The sequence below is a fragment of the Diadema setosum genome, chromosome 16 (assembly GCF_964275005.1).
Source record: "Diadema setosum chromosome 16, eeDiaSeto1, whole genome shotgun sequence".
Classification (NCBI taxonomy): domain Eukaryota; kingdom Metazoa; phylum Echinodermata; class Echinoidea; order Diadematoida; family Diadematidae; genus Diadema; species Diadema setosum.
In genome coordinates, this window is record NC_092700.1 from 7,333,510 (window position 1) to 7,357,170 (window position 23,661).

General features: G+C 39.8%; 1 protein-coding gene across 1 annotated transcript; it reads right to left on the reverse strand.

Annotated features, from left to right (window-relative positions):
• Window positions 1–12,132: 12,132 nt before the first annotated feature.
• On the reverse strand, window positions 12,133–20,853 carry LOC140240127 (kelch-like protein 18). The gene is made up of 7 exons (XM_072319937.1): window positions 20,800–20,853; window positions 19,239–19,584; window positions 18,196–18,704; window positions 16,356–16,587; window positions 13,638–13,778; window positions 12,888–13,080; window positions 12,133–12,358 (listed from the first exon to the last, which is right to left on the reverse strand). The coding sequence occupies exons 1-7, from the start codon at window positions 20,851–20,853 to the stop codon at window positions 12,136–12,138; spliced, it is 1,698 nt and encodes a 565-aa protein (XP_072176038.1). The 3' UTR covers window positions 12,133–12,135.
• Window positions 20,854–23,661: the final 2,808 nt, after the last annotated feature.

Genomic DNA, 23,661 nt, shown 5'->3' on the forward strand with positions numbered 1-23,661 from the left:
TTTTCAACTTTTGTTTTTTCTTTGTTTTTTCATTGGAAATTGTCACTGACCACTTTTCTACCATAATTAGCACAAAATTAATCAATGAAAGTGATTAATTGTAAAAATAATCAGGTTTTTATGACTTTCATGACAGAGCACTGTTTTCCCTAGGAAATGTACACAAAATCACAAAATTGTGCCCGTTTTGGGGCGACATTCCGTTACAAAAATGGGCGTGGCTTCGCAAAAGTATGCGCGGACGTTGCAAATTTGGTCTCAAAAGTTGCGCAAGACTTGAACGAAGAAAGTCAAGAAGCCTCGCGATGAGGCCTTCGCGCGTTACAGAATTATAGCGTGAAACATCGAGGGGGGGGCGGATTCCGCCCCCCGGCCCTTTTAGGGTTAAAGGCCCTACTTTTATATCTTAGTGGATGTGGCTATTCTGGAGTGATCCATTGGGGAATGGGGGAAGTGCATGGGGGATGGTGAGGGACTGGTAATCAGGTTTATTGAATTACAACTCTGCTTGGTTTGGGGTGTATTAAGCTGAGGAATCTATTAAGTCTGGAAATTTGGGGCAAATATTACTTAAACAAATTTGTATTGTGATTACTTTCGATCCACTTCTGTTAAGTATCAGTGCACTTTAATATAATTCTCTTGAAGAGAAGGAATTGCAAATATACAAGACTTGACAGCATCTCACACACCCCTGACTGGTAGTCAATATCCCCATAATAAAAGAAATGATGACTGACAGAGGCAAACATACAGAAATGTTCCTTTTCACAGGATTTACCTGCCATTGATGGAGGTGATACGTCCCGGGAAAAATTTGAGGGTGTATTACCTCAACTATGAACACCCTATTCAGGACTGCTTAAAAATGATTTTGTCATATGGATATGTCTTTTCCCCTTATATTTGCTTATAACATATTCTTCATTTCATTTAATAGGGGATTGGACCATAACAGCATAAAATGTGACAGTAAGGTATTTCCACAGCTTACTGAGAAAGCATATGAATTATTACAATTGAGGTTGACACAGTATTGCTAAAAGAGATGGTATATACTCAGTTTTGATTGAAATGGGGATTAAGATTTTAACTTTTTACAAGATGATTAGAAACCACTTATAAAATATGAAAAAAGGAATTCAAAGTTTATTTGACAAAAATTGGTTTTGAAGTGGTCGAGATATCCAAAAACAAAGTAAAACAAAGTGGTCCTCATAAAAGGTGAGTCCAACCTTTTAGTCGGACCTTGTTTGTTGATATCTCAGTCATTTGAAAACCAATTTTCATTAGATAAACTCTGAATTACTCCAAGAATTGTATGCTCTTTCACATTTCATAAGAGGTTTCTCATTTACCTCACAAAAAGTTGGGCCTGAAGCCCATCAGCCAAAGCTATATTATCCCTTTAAGTACTGAGTTTACTCTGTTCAAGCTCCTTTTTCCATTTCCTTCACAGAAAAATGCATGATGAAGGTCCTTTCTTCAAATAATTACAATACTTATATTGTAGAATTTTTGAAGTAATGATTTGATCCATTGGGTTTTTGTTTTTGTTAGTTATAATTCAAAACATACAGTACATGAAGTTCTGGTAATGTGAAAATGATATTCATTTTTTTTAATACTTGAATTTTGAATAAACTTATCTTTCAAATCAGTGGCAGACCATCAATGAGCAAGGACTCTAAATTATGTGTACTGTTCAATTCTTCAATACACTATTGTTCACACAGTGAGGTGAATTTCTGCAGAATAGTTATGAATATGCAAATGAGTGAGCTGGTGATGTCATCTCACAATTTTCTATTGATCATTTACAGAAAACTGATGAAAAATCATTGTTTCTGTTATCAAATTGTAAAGCATGATGTCATTCCTGGTTGGATAACTTCAAAATAATGATCAAGTAGATATATCATTATTTGAGACTGGGGCATAATTATGTTAGAATAACAAACTGGAAGTTTCAAAGTATTATGTGCAAACTGTACGGCAAGTTGTGAGGAAATGACACCATCACCTCACTATTTGCATATTCATATTGACTGTTCAAAAAGTTAGGGCCTGCTGTTTTCTGAAAAATCAGCGGAACTTCAAAATGTCATAACTTTCTTATTTTTCATCCGATTTTGATCAAATTTTCACTGTTGTGCACAGAAAATTCAACTCCTTCTTTTCAGACTAAATTTTGAGTGCATTGGAATTCCTAGTAGCGTGGGGATTCATCCATGGGAGATCCAATCAAACTGATCTTTATTCGTTGCTCACCGGTGTACCTCTTAAAACCATAAATAGTGTCCCTGAGCAAACACGTACATCAATATGCATCGGTAACAGTCAACTCAAGTTGACCAAGATTCTTGAGCTGTGTTTGTACTAGCATAGAGATCAATGATTAAAGCTGAACATGATTTGTTACATGGGATCTCAAATATATCCAATCCAGGCCAGCATTCCCACTCCACAGTATCCCAACACTACCGGGTTTTTAATAACAATGGGTGTTTCCAACAACCAGGTAGTTTCCCCAAGTTTGTCTGACATACCAACAGCGTTGCAAGAAAACAAGGTATAGAAGCAAAGGTCAAGACACAAAAAGTCAAGACAATGGAACCAATTCTATTTGTTTGTCTTTTCTGTAAATGCAGATATAATTTATTAGGTGATTCTCAATCCAAGATTATGTACAACCCTAGGAGCCCGATACAATAAAATCATTTAAACTGTTCAAAAGTCACAGAGCACCAAAAAATGTCTTGATAAAAACCTCCACCATTTTTTAGATGAGCAAAACTTATCATCAAACAAACACTTTTGCAAAGAAACAAAATACACACATGTACAGAGCAGTTGCATTAGCAGCTAGTAAAAGCAAAGCCTGCTTTGACAAACAAATAAACAAACTCATCAGCACACCAACATGTTTGTAATGATTCTATTGTACAACTAGAACATGGTACCGTGAATTCAGAAGTAATTTAATCTGTCAGAACCTTGGCATGCATGCCCCCAAAATGGGGCTTTGACATAATTGATCCTACAAAGAATCACAAATCAAGATCTGCAGTGTGCAATGGTATTTCGTGGTTTTACACTGTAGTACTGTCCAGTTTAGAAGTACAATTTGAACAACCTGACCTTGGTTAAAGGCACATAGACCCGGTGGTTTAGTCAAATGTGTAAGCAGGCGGACGGCGCAAGTTTCCTACAGACACCTATGCTATCGACTCCTCTTCAGCGCTTACACTTTGACCCATTTCCATGAGTCCGAAGAAGTCTGATCCACTTTAGTCAGTGGTCCGATCACAGTTCCGCTCATAATTTGGCTGTTAGCAAACTTCTTCTGTGACGTCATACTAAGAAGCACGCACCCTGGCATCACTACAGATTGTGTGATGCACAGAGAAGACAAGAAAGGCAACGTTACCTAGCAAGACCTACGCGCTTTACTCTTGATGACAGCTCAAGTTCGGCAATCTTTGTATCAATGCTAACAGTGATCGGCAGTATCATCAACAGTGCCCCCACAACTACTGGGTCTATGCACCTTTAAAAAAAAGTGTACATATGTGCAGCCATCACTCTGCAAAGATTTCTCTATCATCCCAACATGGACTGGCACACAACTGTCTTTGCATTTTTAGTGCGAAATACTGTTACTAGGAGGAACAGTGACCAATGAAAGGTGTATTCCCACTCACATTCTATTTCATTTCGGCATTATTTGAGTTTACAGAACATGCAAATATTATGCAAAATTATTGTAGTGAATAGCAAATAAATAATGCCTGATGTACATTATATCCCTATCACAACATGAGTGTCATGATTGAGCGCACAGTGTTTCACTAAGCCGGCCAAATCACTTTTTTGTAAAGCAAAGAACATTCGCAGCACGATTGAAACTTGCATGAATTTGAGAAACGGGTCATTTTCACGGCAAGAAACCTTCGCGAATTGCCACTGGTATTTAGTGTATTGTGTAGACGACAACATTCACATGGATTTTACTTTCGCGCATCTTGGCTCCTGATAAAGTTCAAGAAAGTGTCATGCACACATAAAATTCTGGATTCCTTGTATCCAGACGGACACCAAACCCAACATGGCTGATTAACTTGAGGTTGGACTGTAATGAAAGTGAATCCCATCCCAAGTGCTTGTTGGCTTTCATGGAGCACGAACCAATGAGAGAGATGCGAGCTCATGACATCATCTAATTTGCATGTCTAATTTGCATATGCGTTTGCAACCATTATCACCGTCAAGTGAAAATGTAAAACTCACTCTAATAATGCTACAACTTTTAAGAATGTCTAATTTCAAAGAAAACTTCTAGCATTCTGTTTACATGAGTTGTTGCTCCCCTCATCAAATTTACTGCAAAAGTGGACCTGTTTGTGGTGCACAAATTTCTCTAATTATCAGGAGCAGATTTCAAAGACATCTCAAATGCCAAATCTAGCCCCTCTCATCTAAATTGTTCACAATATGGAATGTTCCCATGACACAAGGTTCAACAGAACTTTCAAGATGAACCTTTCCTACTTTACTGCACTCAACAAAATTGTCAAGATAAAAATATAATCTCAGGACATAATCACATAGAAACAAAACTTTAAGGGTCCAATGCAGTACACTTGAACCTTGTTATAAAGAGGTTGCATTTAACAAAACCCTCTTACAATAAGGTGTACTGGGTAGGTCCCAAATCTGATAGTGATAAGCCTGCTATAGCAAGGTAATTGTTATGATTTTTAGGTCCTCATCATAAGAGGTTCCCCTGCATTGGGTCATCAAGGCAATATAAAATCAGGAAACATTTCAGTGGATGATACAAATGTTATATGTGTACAGACTTCACTGGTTACCTCAGAATGAATTTTTTCCCTATATTTTGTCACTGAAGTTTTCAATGGTTTCACAAATTGGCATTGTCTTCTCCTAAACAGTCTCGTTTTCACACAACCAAATCCATCGTTGCACTGAGCTATTGCTGATGATCTGCAATCTGCTGTTTTTTGTTCTTCTTTGCTTTATACACTTAACCCATTGAAGACGAGTCCAGAGAATACTTGTGCAGGTGTCTAGGGGAAATGCCTGTTATAGCAAAATCAGTCCGTCCTCAATGGCTGAACTCAAGCATATTTTTTTTTTTTTTTTTGGAACAATCTTGGACAATCTGCTTTAAATAGAGCAATGCAGTACATAGATTGAAACAAGTGATTATCCCTTTGTGTACCACATAACATTGTAATTACCTGCTCATAGGGTTATGTGTGAAATTTATGCACATTTGACTCATTGGAAGGGAAAGGGTTAAAGTCAAAGTGAGTACCAGGTACATTATGAATGTTCTTTCACACCTATAAAGGAATAAAACATTTCATCAGGATACCTCCAGATTGAAAATATCAATTTCCCAATAAATTTATTTGAATTGAGTTGAATTGAATCAGCACTGGGCCTTGCCATATTGAGAATAAAAAAAAGAAGGTCTTCACGGATATCAACAATCAGGGTACTGCCAATATACACAAATGCCTCCCAGCCAGCCCTGATTTAGATGCACTGCGGGATGGCTCGGTGGCAAAGTTGGATTTGGTCTGGGCTGCATCTTGCTTGTCAGACTAGCACGCAAACAGCAATGGTATAATATGATTGTATGTGAACAGGATTAGTGGGGAAGATGCATCATGTGCAATAGAGCTTGGCAACCAACCAACCAAGGTCACTTCTTTCGAGAGATTTTTTTTTTTTTTTAACAATTTCTTTTCTCAAAAATATTGTTTCTTAGCTCCTTATTGTGTGACCCAGCACACTGCAGTGATGACTCATGACTTTTATTGCCAAAAATCAGTCAGACTGAAAACAAACCCCTCTTTTTATGCCAAATTCAAACCCAGGAAAAAAGTCGCAATGAACGAAATGCATGCATTTATTGCATTGCATTGTATGTGGATTAAGATGCAAGCTAGACAAACGGAACGACAATGCTACTGAGCTATCCCACAGTGCATCTGTGACAGGGCTCTACAAATAGTGCTTCTCATATTTGTGGTAGCCCGAATGGGATGATACTGACAAAATCAAAAGTTGTGAATGACAAGTTACAATCCCATCGGCGAAAAAGTTGACAGAATTCAAAGAGAGTTCAACGACCCGCAAATCCACCATTCTATCAACTAGATGACGTATGGAAGGAGCGAACATGCAGTCGCTGATTCTGTACATTCAATACAATGATAGTGTTGCTGTCGGTGATTAAAACAAAGGAAGTTTGCTGACAACACCTACAACCAAAAAAATGCCCACAATACAATAGAAATAACATTAAGCACATGATATTTGCAAACACATCAAAAGCAAAGCAACATGGGGAAAAATGTACTTTTAGTAAATCAAAAATAAAAAATCTCTTCCATTTTATAGCATCTCTTTATATACACATACACCAGTTTTTTTTGCTTTTTTTTTTGCTGATACACAAGTACACAGCCCTTATTTGAACATTCAAGGCAAAAACAATGCATTTTTCTCACAAAATAAAAAGTTTAACAGCACTTTAGGCACATATTTTTTTTTTTTTTTGCTTGCAAAGTATAAATTTTTCTCCACTGACTTTTTTATTTTCTTACGACATATTGCGTATGATAGATGTCTATGCTGTGTCATGAGCACTACTTGAAATACACCATACTACGAACTCCCCTTCAGTCTCCTAATGTGCAATATTTCCTTCACAATTTACTGCAATTGTGCACACAAACCAGAAATTTCCATCGTTGACATTAACAGGTTGCCTGATGGAAATCTAAAGAGCCCCAAGAAGATTTTGTAGAACAGTAGAAAACTCACTGCAAAACCTTGCTCTCTTACCGGTCTCATAACAAATGAAAAAAAAAAAACAAGAAAAAAAAAAAAGGGAAAAAATCATAATGTTTATGCTAGCTAACAACATCAGCACATGTCTTTGTATTTTTACTTCGTATGGTGGTCAGAGACTGTTGAGATTTTTTTTTTACACACTACATTGTATACTTTTTTCTGATTAACATGGTCCTGTAACACGCAGGACATTTGAATATTAGTATCACTCGAGCATTCCAAAGTCATCTGAACACCATTTTCTTCTCCGAGTACTGTTTGCTATACACTGAGTTTTGGGGCCCCGAGTGTGACCTCCTCATCTCAAGTTTTCACATTATTTTTTGGACACGAGTTCTTCTACACTGACGCAAAACACACACACACACAATCTGTTAGCACAAGGCTTTGCAGTACATTCAAGTTTGAGTTTTTTTACAAAAGACTTATACTAAAGGTTTGTAAATGCTTTCTTGATAACATATTTTCCAGAAAATGCTCAAGGTGGTTCACATTTTGGCTGTGCTTAAATTCTTGGTTTTTTTTTTGTTGTTGCAACATCAAGACTTTTAGTTAAAACCTGCAGAAAACAAAGGACATCATGACCACATAATTATGCATGTGGGGCTTACTCCATTTGTAACAGGTTGCCATAACAATGACCAAAGGTGGATACCTAGCAACAACAGTTGAGGGGAAGGTGAAATAAATTCCGGATGTTAAAATGGCATAAAAAGGACTGGCTATCATGGCTGGTTCATCACTGTGCAAGACTCATGAATTTAAAATGTGCTGGAATACTGGACAATGGCTGAAAGTCTAAATGGGGAAAAAAAGACTCCATGGGTCGAAATCTTTTCTCATGATGTAAACAAACGCATAAGTCTGTATTTGGTCCTCATAATGTGACTACCCCCCAAAATACTTTTTTTTTTTTCATTGACAATACTGATAGAAGCACAGCGACGATGATGGAAATCCAATAATGACAGAATAAATAGATAGATCACATTGGCAGATAACACAATAAATAAATAAATATATAGATTAATAGATAAATAAATATATAACTGAATAAATAAATAAATAAATAGACGAGTTAAAAATGTCATCCCAGAAACAGTCATACCATCCTCTCTAAAATTTACTTGCCACAATGAACACCAATTTCATGGGAACAGTGCTGCCTATAAGGGTAACACCAGTGTTGGATGCCATCACCAGAGCAAAATCTTCGTGGCAACTGATTTTACATCATTGCTTACTCATGGATGAAATTCACTCATCGTTTCTATGTTTGTCGGCACAGAAAGCCCTGATATAAAATACTGTAATAATGTCATCTCTAGTCACTTTTCTGGCACACTTCATTCATGATAAACAGAATCCTTACACAGACAAAGAGGATCTGTGTGGGAAGGGTTCATCATGGAATTAAGAGAGCAGATTCCTACTAAATCAGTGTGACTTAAACCCTTGTGTTAGTACTACTTCATCGCAACTCTTGCTGAAATCAAAGAATAACACTGGCTGATAACTAGGTGTTAGCATTCCTTAATGTCCGAATGTCATTTGAGCACAAAGGTCAAAATCCCAGAAAAGATTTTCAGAGTACTGTAAATGCAGAAATATTCACAGTACATTAACTTTCACGCATTTTACACTACGTAAGGCTAGCATGAATTGTAAAACCTGCACAAATATCATCATGATTTTCTATACATCTTTTAAGTGGGCTGAATTGTGTACTTTGTCAGCTGATAAATACTACTACAGTAGTATCCCACGTGAGTGTATAAGTACAGTATGCGTGTATGTGTTCTAGTATGATGTATTAGTGCTTCATAGCTGATGTCACTAACAAAGTTGGCAAGTCTGTTCCCTCTCCAAATGTTACTAGCAAGTGAAGTTTGAGCACTAATTACATCTATTTTTCGTGCATGGAAACATCAAATCAAATTCTGTCTTTTTCGTAAACTGCATGAAAACATACAAGTGAGCTATTGCGTAGCACAAATCTTTAAGCAGCAACGAATGTGCTTTTGAGCCGCTCTGTGTGAAACCTACATCACATCAAAACAAACATGTTCACAGTATAAAGCATCTGGTAGCAACATTGAATAATTTTGTTCCCCTCCATATTGTGTGTGACATAACTGCCTGGTTTATGCTGCGCTCTAGTTTAACTCTTTTATCTCATTGACACATACTTGGAGTTGCGAATGCATGAAGACTTCTCGCACACAGGGAGTGCACTTCTGCAGTTGACATTATACATACGTATACATACATGCGCTGTTGAATACCGAATGGCTTTACAGGTAATTGCTAAAAATTCGGACTTCACGAGAATATTGCGTATGTGGTTAGTCCATTATGAGGCAGCCATCAGCTGATCGGTGGCATGACGTAATCTCCTGCGACGATTGCTTCGGTCTTATTTTCTCCAAGGACTTAGGGTTAGGGTTAGGGTTGTGATAGGGTTTGAGGTTTAGTTTGATGTCAGGATTAGGATTTGGGTTAGGGTTATTTTTGTGTGTAGGCTTTACTTTTGGCTTTGATAGCGTGCAGATATTTCATGGGAGCAATTGTTGCAGGAGTAAATGTCATGAAACTCGGTCAGTAGATCACCTATGGATGTAATTGCTACAATTTGAGTTTGGGGAGAATATTGCTTATATGGCTTTTCTCTGCATGGATGGTCTTGACCTGTTGCACTGTGATGAGAAAAAAGAAATGTGCACACCTGAATACTTGCTGGTAAAAAGACTGAACAAATCGCAGTTGCTAGCTGTACACTTTACGTGTTGACAAGTCTGTGAGAAACGTCCTGAACGACCCAGTGCATTGTGGGATGGTATAGTTGCATAATGTGTGGTGTGGAGAGTTCATGGTGGCTGCAAATCCGGGTCCACTGCTGAGAAATCTCACGAGCAACCCAACCACTTATTTCATACAACCACGATATGAACAGGAAGACCGAGGCAGAAAACTCAGCATTGTAAAACACACTCCAGAGCATCACGAGTTCTGGACCTAAACATTGTGAGCTGGGTCCCTTGCATCAAACGAATGAAAACAAAGGGCTCAATAAATCCCTATGAAACACCATGTGAGAACTACAGTTGAGCCAGCAGCAGGCACCCTCTCCTTTTTTTTTTACTGTCTCATTAGCATATTCATTGCAAAACTCAGTCACAATGCTATACTAAATCACTTTGGCCAGAATTAACAGAAGTAGTTTAAATCTAGTGGATGGATTACATTTGTATGTGAACTTATGTGAGTTCCGTAAATGATGTGACACATTGCATGTGGCAATAGACATCCAAATACGAATAGTGTTCACTTTTCATGCTTAATTACAATCCATGATGTAAAGCTTTAAACCATGGACTTCCTTTTAACTGTTTTTGATAATTCTAGCCTCTGTGTTAGCTATGCAATAGGACAGTCACAGTAAATACTGCAGTGTCATATCATACCATCTTCACCTGGAATGAATACATAAAAACAGACAGTGACGTAACAGAAAATATCGGGAATGTAGAAAACAAACACCAGTACGAGGCAGAGGAGTACAGATCTTGGCTATGAATGAAAAATGCTCTCAGTCTGTCCTGTAATCACGCTGGAAACCGTAGCTGGACGATCACCAAAAGTGCTGCCTTCTTGGTGATGACCCTTAAAGAATTACCACCTCCGGAAGTTACCCAAGAGAACAAGTAAAATCCGAAGACATTCAGTACAAGGTCGATTTCAATGCGCCACTATTTCTCGCTAGGAATTGCTCCATGGGGCAAATACAGAGGGGTAACCAGAGTGGGTCACAGTTTCCTGGGGGGTGACTGTCCAGGAAATTGGTCTGGAGAGAAACTGACCAGAGGAAATTTTACCCTGGATTCTTAAAGGGGCAATTCAAGGAATGTTCTGCATAATGGTGCTTTCAGAAACACCGAGTTACCGTACATTCATGTGATGTATGGACATATGACGTATTGCTATGAGATCATTCAGATGCAAAATCCCGATATTTGGTAATCGTATGGCAGCATTGGACCTCGCGCACTGCCAGGTTTCAAGGGAAGATTGTGAATAATGCACATTCCAAGTTTCTCCCTTGCGTAGTATAAATTTTGCGTGTGCCTTGCGAAGTGTGTTTACAGACTTTGCATTGGATTCATCTCATAGTTAATAACAAATTATAAGCCCCACTGGTACAACCGGTTCTTAGAAATGTATGCAATGCACAGACAAGAGAGCATTCAGACGTGAATATATGTCGTATGAACAAACAATGTTCGAATGAAACGATGCTTAAACCATCATTTCAATGTACTGCATATATTCATACAACTTATCAGTATGCCGCCATTCGGAACATGAAAATGTCCCATAATAACATATGTTATATATCCATACGTCATATGTCCATATAGGAGAGCTGTCTGGTCTGAAGGGGGGGGGGGGGGGGGAGGGCAGAGGAATTTGAGAGAGATAGAGTTCCCGCTCAACAACAGAGTCATGATGTGGAACTTTGAGAACAATTGGTCCCATGCATTAATGCCCCCCAGTAATGACTTGAACAGAGAACAGAGACTACAGGACAAATATTCACCGCACTAGATTTGGACACATGCGAGTGGAATAGACTTGTTATTTTCTCTTGCAATTTGGCAGGTTGCTCCAAAGCAATCTGGCAGGTCCTCCCTCACACATCATAGTCAAAATTGCTCGAGTCAACCTTAGCCAAATAGGAAAACTATCCCAAGTCGATGGCGCTTGGCGAGTAGTCCAGAAGTTGTTTGTGCGTAATACGTGACTGGAATTCCACGTGTGCAGCAGAGAAGTTTTGCTTTGTTTTGTTTTGGAAGTCCATGTACTTTCCCTGGTTCCGAATGTTTATAAACACAACCTTGACGGCACTCTCGCTTCACAATCAGGCGCAAGTCCAAGTGTCGATGTCGTTACAATTTTACTGTCACTCGCTTTGCGCACAAATGCCTAGAGTGCATCGGAAAGTTCTCTGCAGCAACGGAGATGGTTTTAAAAGTCTCTATCTAGAACAAGTGGACTTCATAATCCTAGTTCGTATGTGACGTGATGTCTTATTTTCGATGACAACATCCTTGCTATAAATTCCTTTTTCGTTGACAATGTTGCATCAAACACTAGCCTAAACTGTGTGTGATAATAATCTATGTTCTCAGCACTACAATGTGTTTCTGCACATGGTTGCAAATGCTTCTTTAATCTCACGTTACGTCATACGACCGCCGCGCCACACCCCGCCCTCGCAACATTCATGTTGCTCATCCGCGACCAGGCATCGAGGTGGGGATCGTAGACCTCCACGCTGCGGAGGCGATTCGTGCCGTCGTAGCCGCCGATGACGAAGATCTTGTTGTCGTAGATCGCCACTGCTGGCCATGCCCTGGGCGTTATCATGGAACGTATGGAAGACCACTGTTGGGTTTGTGTATTGTATCTGAAAATAAAAAAAAAAAATGAAAGAAAGATGTTATTCAGTATTTTCATCAGCTGCAACTAATTCAAGAGAACTTGACTATAGAATGCAATTATATATTTTTTGTTTAGATTACAGTTTGAAAAAGGAATCCTAAAATAAAGCCCATGAATGCAATATGACTATGAAATCTGTTACCATAATGCATGTCTAAACAATTCTTGATAAAAGAAAAGTAAAAGCAGGGAGTAAGCACACATAACTAGTCGTTTGAGCTGCAGAACAAGGAAGGCATTTTATGCAGAGACTTTTATACAGCTATGTTTTTCTCCCACTGGAATATTCATTACTCTATATCCTACATACAACATTCATCCAAACAAATACACATCTTATTCAACAACAAGGCTTTTTTTAAAACAAACAATGAACTGTTACGTCTCAGAACTTTAATACCAGTCTTGTTTTTCAATAAAACAACCAAGGACTACAAAAACAAAAACAAAACAAACTTTTACTGTGCAAGAGAAACTTGGTTGGGGCCCCATACCTCTCGGCAATGTTGAAGAATTGATCGGTGTGCCGCAGCCGACCCCCGAAGGCGTAGATGTAGTGCTCCATGGCAACCAGCGCCAAGCCAGACCGCGCCTTCTCCATCTCAGCCACAAAGTGCCACTCTTGGGTCTCGGGGTCGTAGCACTCGACACTCGCCCTCTCCGTTCGGTAGCTCTTGTCGTAGCCACCTAAACCACACACCAAATCAGGTGTGGTTTTTACAAGACCGGATGATGAATAACTTGTATTGAATTGCTGCAACACTATCTTCCACAGCATGCTGCATTCGACCTGCATACATACTGTCTAACATTCACAAGTGTCTGTAAAATGCTTGGCCGAGAAAGCACCTCATTGTTCAGGCTGCTTAGGAGTGCAGATAAGTGAAAAAGCAAGCTCAAATGTCAGGCTTGTGCTACATAGTTTGCATTAAAGTTTGAAGCTTAAATTGCAGTAGAGTTCTGTTTGGCTGACTTCTTTCTTTTTTTTTTTCATCCTTTTCACATCAGATACAACATACGAGACTGCTGGGTTTATACGCTATCATTCATAAAAGCTAATATTCATAAAATGAACTTTTAATTCCTCTGGTAGATTTGTATGCTCTTTATACTTCATACAAGTATTTTCTAATTATCTCGCAAAAAGCTAAAATCTTATTACCCATCTCATCGAAACTATACCATCCTTTTCTATAATGACTTTTGACCTCATTTAAAAATCTCTGCACATCACCACCTCTTACCTGCCACGTAGAGCTTCCCGTCACACACCGCAACACCACATCCACTCCGCCGCTGCTTCATCGACGGCGCGAACGACCAGGTGTCGCTCTGCGGGTCGTACACCTCCACTGCATTGTGGCTCGTGTTGTTGTCCTCTCCACCTGTGGCGGACAATTTAACACATGATGCCATATTGAATGTCAATATTGAGTCAATACACACCATACAGGTCTCATGTTGGATAATTTGTTTTACTGTATACGCCATATATTTCGCGAGTCTAAATTTTCGCGAATCGGGAATTCCTGACGATTTCGCGAGTGGTTAAATTCACGATCGTGGAGTCGCATACTGAATGGAGAAATGTACATGCATACGTGACATTCACATCGGGATCAGGGTCAGTATTTTCGCTTGTCTTTAATATCACGAATAGCACCCAACTTGCGAAATTCGCGAAAATAAAAACCTCGCGAAATATTCGGCGTATACAGTACAACACCACACAAGAGTCTAGTTTATATTCAATTAGTCAATTGCTCATCATGTGACATGCAATCATAAAAGTACCATTGCATGCTGTTGCTGTGCAATTTTGTTAGGATAAAAAATGGCTAGTGCACGGCTGATGTCACCAATTTACATTGAATGCCATGTTAAACTCACAATAAACTTGCATTCTTTGCACCACTGCACGCCTCTGACATCACAATAAATATACCTTTGCAGGGCGTACATTCAGTCACTGATTTTACTTGATTGTTGAATAACAACCTCAACTGATCTTTTGCTTTATGACAGACTGTACTTTGCCACTCATTCCCCCCCCCCCCCGATCTCCGCTATCAGTGGTGTGATCGCGACGAAATGTGGCAAGCGCAACATCCACATCATATAATCTACAAGATTATGTCTTAAATTTTGTTGAAATTATCAATTTCTAATCTTAATCAACTAATCAATAAGTAAATTGAGCCTATTATCTTATATTAGCCTATTAAACACTAATTATGAACATTGAGAGTCCATCTTTTAAGCTTTTAATCTGTTTCGGCACATTCAACAATTGTACATCCCCCTGCCTGATAATAGGGTTTCCAAGTCTTAATAGCTAACTTTAACCCGTTTAGGACGAGTCCCGAGTATACTCGGGCAGGTGTCTATGGGAAATGCATGTTGTAGCAAAATCAAACCGTCCTCAACGGGTTAAGCATGATCTGTCATAGTCCTCCATGTACATTTTGAAATGATTTCATACATCGTTTAAAATGAACATAGGTGACTTCTTTATAAACAGAGGAAATGTAGACATATTCTGCATATCTGAAAATGGAATTTCTACGCAGTTCAACATTTTAATTCATTTTCTAATTACAATTAGTGTCTGTAGTCATGTGTGGCAAATGCTGTGGCTAAGGATTGCTCATCACCGCTGATTAAAAAAATTCCCGTTTCTGTGAACATTTCTCTTGAGACGAAACAAAGAAACAAAAACACTATGTTTGCCTTTTTGCTGACTCATGCTCTTCTTTCTAATCTAGGAAATTGCTGTTTGGAGGTCCATGTGTAAATTATTCAGCAAGCCTACACACTGATGATTAAGCAGCCTTGCAGATAAATTAAAAGGTGAGTTGCATCACTGACTGCATGGGGGCCATGGAAGGAGCGTTCACACTGCGGTCCCTGCTGGGTAGCAAACCTGCAAATCCCTCAACTACACACGCTCCTTTTTAATAGGCAAACTCCAAACTATGCCTCAATGTCATCCTACATCAGCTAATGCATCCCAATTAAGGTCTTGGTCATGGGTCCTTGTCAGAGCTGGACTTTTGAATAGTATCGGGGAACATTGAAGGTCTCACTGGGGCCAAGCAAGATCGAACCTGTGCACAAAACACACCTGTGACATCCTTTCTAGTCTCCTAGAGACACACCAAAAATGGCCAACCTGCTATCGTCCCCACATCTCTGGCATAACTCTTCTAAATACAGGGATGCCAACCTTATACCATTGTGTTCTAAGGGCTGAAAAGGTGTGTTTTTGGTGGAAAAATGGTACTGTACTTTTACCTTTCATGCTAAAAACATTCTGTAGATATACAATTTGGGGAAAACAGTATTTTCCATGAGACCTGCAGCGTTCAGTAGGGATTGGATGTAGGAGGCATCAATTATCACTGAGATATTCACAACTCAACTATAAACAGCCTTCAGCTTAACTCTTTATGTCCTGTCAGCTACATTACATACTTTGTCAATAGTACAGGTTGTATTTCAAGATTGCAGATCTAAAGGGGTTAAGAGTGAATTACATCAGGTCATCTAGAAATGAACTTAAAAGATACCCTGAAGTCAGCAAACTTCAGGTTTAACTCCTCTTTGGTTCCACTATCAGCCAAGTTGGCTGATATTCAAGTTTACTGTTACAAATTTCGGTAAAGTCAATGCGAGTCTGCCGTACAAGGTTTCATTTTTTTTTTCAAGGCTTTAATTTTCACGAATTTCATGAGTCTCTGTTGGGAAATTAATTCATTAACACACGAAAATATCACCAACTGATCTTGATCACATAAAGAAGCAGAGTGAACAGACAGGCATTAGTACACTTTAGACAGCCTCGATGGCAAACAATGAAAAAAAAAAAAAACAGCTCGCAAAAATGTCTGAGAGCTCTTCATTCATGAAAATATCAGCATGCAAAAATAACAGCTTTTATATCTCCTAGGGCTGGGGCTCACCTAACGAATACAGCAGGCCCCCGAGGCTGGCTACCGCGACAAACGACCTCGGCACCCCCAGACTGGCCTGGGGGTTCCATCGCTTCAGCAGCGGGTTGTAGCATTCCACCTGGCCCAGGTACATCGTGTCGTCGTCACGGGAACCGTTGAAGGCACACTCGCCACCTATCGTGTAGAGGTGTCCGTCTAGTGTCGCCACACCCACAGCTGTCCTGGATATCTCCATGCTTTCCTGCAGAATTATTTACATTAAAAAAATACATAATATATACATCAGAAACAATGCTGCACATAGAAAAACGTTTCTGTCTCCATAAAATAGTAGGGCAGATATGTAACAAAAATTGGTCGAGATGCTCACATCCGGCGGAAAGTATGAAATTTTGCATATGGGGGTATTTTGGGGTGCTGATTTCAAATATTGCCGGATCCAAGAGATCTGACCACGGGGTCGGCCGCCATTTTGAATTCCAATATGGCCGCCATCACAAAACAAATTCAAAGATCCCTATCTTCAGTTCTGAATGACCTGTGGCACCAAAATTTTGTACACATGAGCATTTTGACACATTGAATTTGATGACAGATTGATTCGGAGTGTCTGACAAACATCGAATGGCCGCCATTTTGAATTCCAATATGGCCGCCTCGACAAAATATTCAAAATTCCTATCTCAATTTCTAAGTGGTGAGTGACCCTGAAATTAGGTGTAAACAAGTGTTTTAACATACTGAGTTAAAATATTAACTGATGTGATGTGTCTGACAAAGGCAATGCCTGCTATTTTGAATTCCAATGTGGCTACGAAGAAAAACATCGCAACTAACATTCACAGGCATGTCAAAAAGTGCAGCAAAAAGGAAGCATAATGCACCTTTCACTGACGTCACAGTGTAAATACATCAGCGCGCACTCTATCAGTTACAAGCGCACGCTCAATCAGGTAGCCTAATTTACAAACCCGAGATAGAGATTTTCAACACTCCACATGGCAAATATGTATAAAAATTCAAATTGGCTGCCGTGCAGCTTGTCAAACATATCAAATAAGTCTGTTATTGAAGTCATCATATCACCATGCTTTTATATATCAAATTCCAATGGCTAATGTCATTCAGAACTGAAGATAGGGATCTTTGACGGCGGCCATATTGGAATTCAAAATGGCGTCCGACCCCGTGGTCAGATCTCTTGGATCCGGCAATTTTTGAAATCAGCGCCTCAAAATACCCCTACACGTATATGCAAAATTTCATACTTTCCGCCGCATGTGAGCATCTTTTTCACATATCTGCCCCACTAAAACTACTGGCTGCTATATGTTCCTAGAATTGAACATTCTCCTCAACATGCTTGTTCTAATTGTTGGTGTTGATTTCATGATGATCTGAATCTGTCCTTGATACTGAACCAAGATATGCAATGTATACAGTGAGGCAACAGAACCTTGACAAGAATATCATTGTAAAAATAATTCTGCATGAATCAAGGAGAAAAGGCTAAGATGGATGCTAATTTTACACACCTGATTCTATAATATGAAATGGCACACTTCATACAGAAAATTTAAACAAACTTTAATAACGAACATATATGCATTTGTTGTAATTTTATGATACCGCAAAATCATTTTTTTTTTTATTCAACCTTTTGTATTCACTTAACAACTGATTGTCTCACTATTTCCGGGAAAAAAATTCAAATGATTATATGGAGAACAATACTGCTTCAAGAATGAGAATCTATGGAAAAAAGAAAAACAAAAATCTCTTTGCACCAAATAAGAGAACCTGGTAACCTCTCTAAAATCACGGCACTATTAGACAGGCCGTTTCGCACCTGTGGTATCCATCGATTGTGGACTGCATCGTAGCGCTCGCAGCTGCTCAGCTGGCAGTCGACGTCGTTGCGGCCACCGACCACATAGATGCTCTGCGGCTGCGAGCGGCTGCCGATCAGCGCCAGCGCCTGGTTGTCATTGCGGATGCGCAGTGCGTTGGCCACCTGGTCCTGACACTTGGTGCAGCGGTTGATGAGCTCCGACTTGTAGACCCGCTCTAGGAGGTAGTCCTTGGCCAGAAGGGCGAAGCGCACGTTCTCCAGCACGCTGCAACAGCAGTGGCCGCGGTTGCAGAGGTCGTAGGTCAGCCAGGAGATGGCCGCCTCGTACACCTCCTCCTCCCCGTCCACCTGCAGCTGGTCACTCTTCAGGAGGTCGACGACGTCCTGCTCGGGCATCAGGAAGAACTCCTCCGTCCCCACCACCTCCTGGAAGTGCTGGTAGATGAAGCGGCGCGAGGCATTCTCCAGATCGCGGCAGGAGTACATGTCAGCGAACGAGTGGATTCCTGGGGATAAAGAGATCATGTATCTCTGCTTTAGGATATACTGGATATATCATATCTTTCACAAGGTTTTTGTTTTTGCAGACTTTGCAAGCTGGTGCTGTTTGAGAATGCAACAATAGGGGAAAATGTTGACTCTGATCCCAACATGAATGGGACATGTACACATACAGGTACAGTATGTAGTACACAATGACACAGTTTAGTGGTCCTAAGTCTTGGTGTACCTACTGTATGAATGAGAATTAGTGAATGACACTGGGTTTTCTGACCACTACTGAACTTGAAGATTACCAATTTAACCACTAAACTGAATTGTCAGGAAGTCCCAATGTGCAAAAAATGTAGCATCATGAATCTCTGCCATGAGCAGAAAATGACTGAAATATTTTGCCAGATTCTGGTAATTTCATAAACCAGTATCAACATTCTCTATTTTAAGACACACAACTATTCTCATCTACACATCAAATAGACATATCATAATTTCTTTCTGTTTAAAAATAAATTAAGAAGGGGTAAAAACTCAAAACATACCAAGGCAGTTAGTTGCATCCAGCTGCGACTGTAGGAAGGTGCTGCACACGTTACGTAAACTCGCCATGTTCAGCATGCTGGCCCCCGCGAGAACAATCTGCACATTCTCCACGTCAATCTCAATCGTGCCCGTGTAGATGAAGTTGAGGATGATCTCCATGGCGACGGGGTCGATGCCGCGGATCTCCACGTGGCTCTTGGCCGACTCCAGCATGCCGTTGGTAAACATCGCCCGCAGGTACGGGGAGCAGCCGGCCAGGACAATGCGGTGGGCATGGAACTCCTGGTCCTCAACGCAGAGCACGATGTCGCAAAGCTCGCGCCTCCGTCGCAAGTCATTCATTACCTGTGTTGGTAGCAAACATACATACATCTTTATATTCCATCCCATGTCTACTCTGGCATTTGGATCTAACTTGCTATGTACAGTATTTCATCAGCGTTCAGACAATTCCTTCAAACTTGACCTAAAGTTAGCCAGCAATCTTTAGAACCATATTTAAAATCAGTTGCGACAAAAACATCTTGACTCAAGAATAATTAATTTGATTAAAATCAATTAATAACATATTCTCATGCTTGCAACAATTTTGCAAAAATTTCACCAAAAAAAGCAATGAAAAACAAAAAGTATAGAAACAAAGAAATGCATAAGAAATTCTGAAAAACAATATTTACACTATTTTTTCTTTTTACTTACATTTGCTAAGGACATTAGAAAGAACATTTACACAGAGAATATGCCTGTTTGGAGCTTTATTTACCAGTAGTGATTTGTGGCAAATAGTCTGATTTTTTGCATAAATTAGCATAATTTAGCATAAAAGATAATTTTTGACAAAATCAACTAACTTACATTTTTATAGATTACATCACAGGCAATACATGTGTGTGTCAATTTTCGTTGTGATCGTACAGTTGACCGCCTACGTACCTAAATAGCCCAGCCCAGGAACAATAAGAGATTAAATACCGGTACAGAAGTTCAACAGCTAATTCCTACTTAAATGTTTTCTCGTCTTATGAGAGAATTATGTACTGACTTTTGAAAACGAAATGATGCAGGGCTGCCAACCTCCAGTGACAGTTTGGAGTGAGACAGTGTGAGGGAGCCAGCGACCAAACCCGATCAAGCAAAGCTCCGGTGGTGGGGGGTGTGGGATGGTGTGGAAGGGGAGTGTCCACCCCCCCCCCCCCCTCCCTTTTCCACAGGGGGGAGCTTCGACAATTTCATATTTTAAATGGTGCACTCTGGTGCTTACTTCAGCAAAGATTTCAACACATGCATCTGAGAGAGATTGTGCCTGTGGGAAAAATCTCGAAAGTTTGGGCTTGGGCATATTGAATATTTGAATTATCAGGGATTAGGGGGACATTTATTTTCATTTTTTGTTTTTTGGGTTCAGCGTGAGAATTCTTTTATCAGAGTGAGATAGTAAAAAATTGGTGAATTGCATGAGAGTTGGCAGCCCTGAAGGGTGTCTACATGTATTTCACATGTGAACTCTGTTCAAGTCATATCCAGTATTTGAATACAAAGGGAAAACGACACACATCATACCTGGAAGGCACTGTTGATATGCACCGTTATGGTGTACGTCCTGGAGTGAATCATGTTGGCTGCTCAATCAGGCGAGGGCGTCCTTCACATCTATGCAACTGCAGCTGCAATGCCTCCTTCTAGTCTCTTGTAATACTGAGGTACACAATGCACTTATCTACACCAGTAGAGGGCGCTGCTAGACAAAAGGGTGGTGTGTGAGTTGGGAGGGAAAAGGGATACAAGGTGACTTTATGTACAGGACATGAATAACCACAGGAGGATGCAAGGGGGGTGGGGTTACATGGCGGGAGAGAGGGTGGGGTCAGGGTTTGTTTTGTTCCATCTGGGGAGGACTGAAGCACTGGCAGGGTGGGGGCAATGCCAGTAGAAGACTCGGTGTTGGGGTCTGGTGGTGTTCAGTCAATCCTGTAGCAATGAAAGAAAAAAGATAAGAGTAATTGTTAGCCAATAACGTTTTATTACTCACTAGAACTGTGGGTTTATGACATTGAATATGATAGTTGTGTTGACATGGTTACCCTTTCTCAGATAATGGCTCTACATGATGTACCACTGATGATACAGGGCGGTGTGAGTTGGCTAAGTCGGTAGCGCGTCTGCCTCACAATCCCAAGGACCCGGGTTCAAACCCGAGTCACATCTCATGCATGCACAAAGAGCAGGGTATTTAACCTGGTGAAGTGGTCCCGCCTCACAGCCAACTGGATCCCAAGGAAGACCAGCTTTTAATAGTGTAGATGAATATGGGCTATCCAGCCATCTTCTCAGATGGAAAATGAACAAACAAACAAACAAATACTTGGTGAAATTGCTCTATCTGTGAGTTACAATTGTAGTTCACACAATGCTTATCATCAAATAATGAGCTGCACTCAATAAAGTCTGGTTCCCAAGTGTAATTTGCCGCACGCGATGATCTTCGCTACATGGGTACCATTCAATACACATCACATTTTGAAGTGATGTTAACAGAGAATGCTATACACTGTATGTACAATCTACTACCAGTTTAAGCAATAGCTGTGCTAATGGTGACCCCCCCCCCCAGCATTCATACTGTTCCCTAATTTCAGAAGTTTACTGCCCTTGTAGCTACACTATCACTGAAGTCAGATAACTTTGAGATATTTGAAGACAGCTCCCTGTAAAGCTAAGTAAAACATGACTCCACGTTTGCAAAAGACTTCAGAGTTGAGCAGGGTCTGCTTGTAAAGCAACAATCAGTGAGGATAAACACTCAGCTGTTATGAAATTATGCTGAGTACTGTGGAGGCATTGTAGGCCCCTATGTATGGTGCATGTAAACAGTACGTAATTGATAAAACGGTAGAAAAAAAATGACAGGGGTAGGGGTTCTTCAAATCAGCAGTCATAGGGTGCATTCGAACACTCTCCTAAAGCGAACTGTACCGTACCGTACCCGTGCCAGACGAGCGCTCGAACGCTCCTAAAGTGTACCGTACCGTACTGTACCGAGCAAAAAGCGGACCACTTTCCGATGTGCTCCAAAAGCGTACCAAAGCGTTCGTTGTAAAGCATGCGCGTATCATGCGCATACGTCACAACGCAAAAACATCATTCTCTTTGTTCTGGACAACTGTAAGTAGTAAAGAGCCAGGTGGATGACATTCTTGACAAACAAGCGAGACCTTTTCTAAAAATAACTCGTAAAGTACGCTTTCTCCACAGAGAGCGCTCGAACACTCCAAAACTGGCACAGTTCGGTACAGTACGCTTTGGTTCGGTTCGCTTTGGTTTGCTTTAGAGCGCTCGAACGCACCCATACATTCCCCATTACTATTCATTCATTATCATGTAATACACTAACACTTCAATTTCATTGTACTACACATGTGATGTTTTATAAAAACAGTACACATGGTTGAGTGTAGACCGCCAGGTCAAAGTGTTTATTATGTTGAAGACCACATTTGCCTTCAGTTTCACCAGCCGAATCAAAATCTACAGTAGATGTTGAACTATTACTTCAATCAGAAGATGAAAAAGTAACAACATCTTGTTGATTTGAATAAAGTACAAATTCACCTTTATATACACACAAGTGGATTGAGTGAATGCAGCAGCAATATCCGTAGAACACATCATCAGAAGTATGAAGGGAAGTCAGACAATCTGTTCAGAAGTTACGTTGTATGAATTTTTACGTTTCTGAGCAGTCACGGCTGAATGAGTTTGGAGTTTATGATGTCATATGTGTAATGCAATCTGTAATAAACAGATTTCAACAAAATTTTCTTTTTTATTTATTTTTCTTTTTTTGTTGCAAAAAATACACATTCTCTCAACTTGTCATTGTTTTATGTTGAGGGTAATCTTATTCCCCCTGCCTTTTATAAAGGTCGCAAGTCAAGTGCTCCTTATATGCATGAAAAATGAAAATATGTTGAAATTTTTTTTTTATATTTTCCCTATTATTTACTGCATGTGACATCCACAAGCTGAAGCAGTTATTTCACTCGGCGATGGCTGCACTGAAAACTTCAAAAAATTCATAAATTTTAAATAGACTGTGTGATTTTCCTCATACTTTCACTGATGTGTTCTACTTTAAATATTGCTGCATTCTCTCAATCCACAAACACTGTTTCAGAATGAGTGAACTTGTCCTTTAACACAGGCATTCATCAAGAATAGTGTCTGATTACGCAACATGAGAACACGGCAGTAGATAATTACGACAGTTGACATACATCGTGTAACTACTGGTAGGGTAACGTTGCAGCTAAGTTTTTAGACCTTACTGCGCTTTGTCTGCCTAACGTCACACATGCTCATTACCAATCAATCTTTTTATGACAAAACCAAAACAGCTGACAACTTATCAGCAGTTTCACGAAA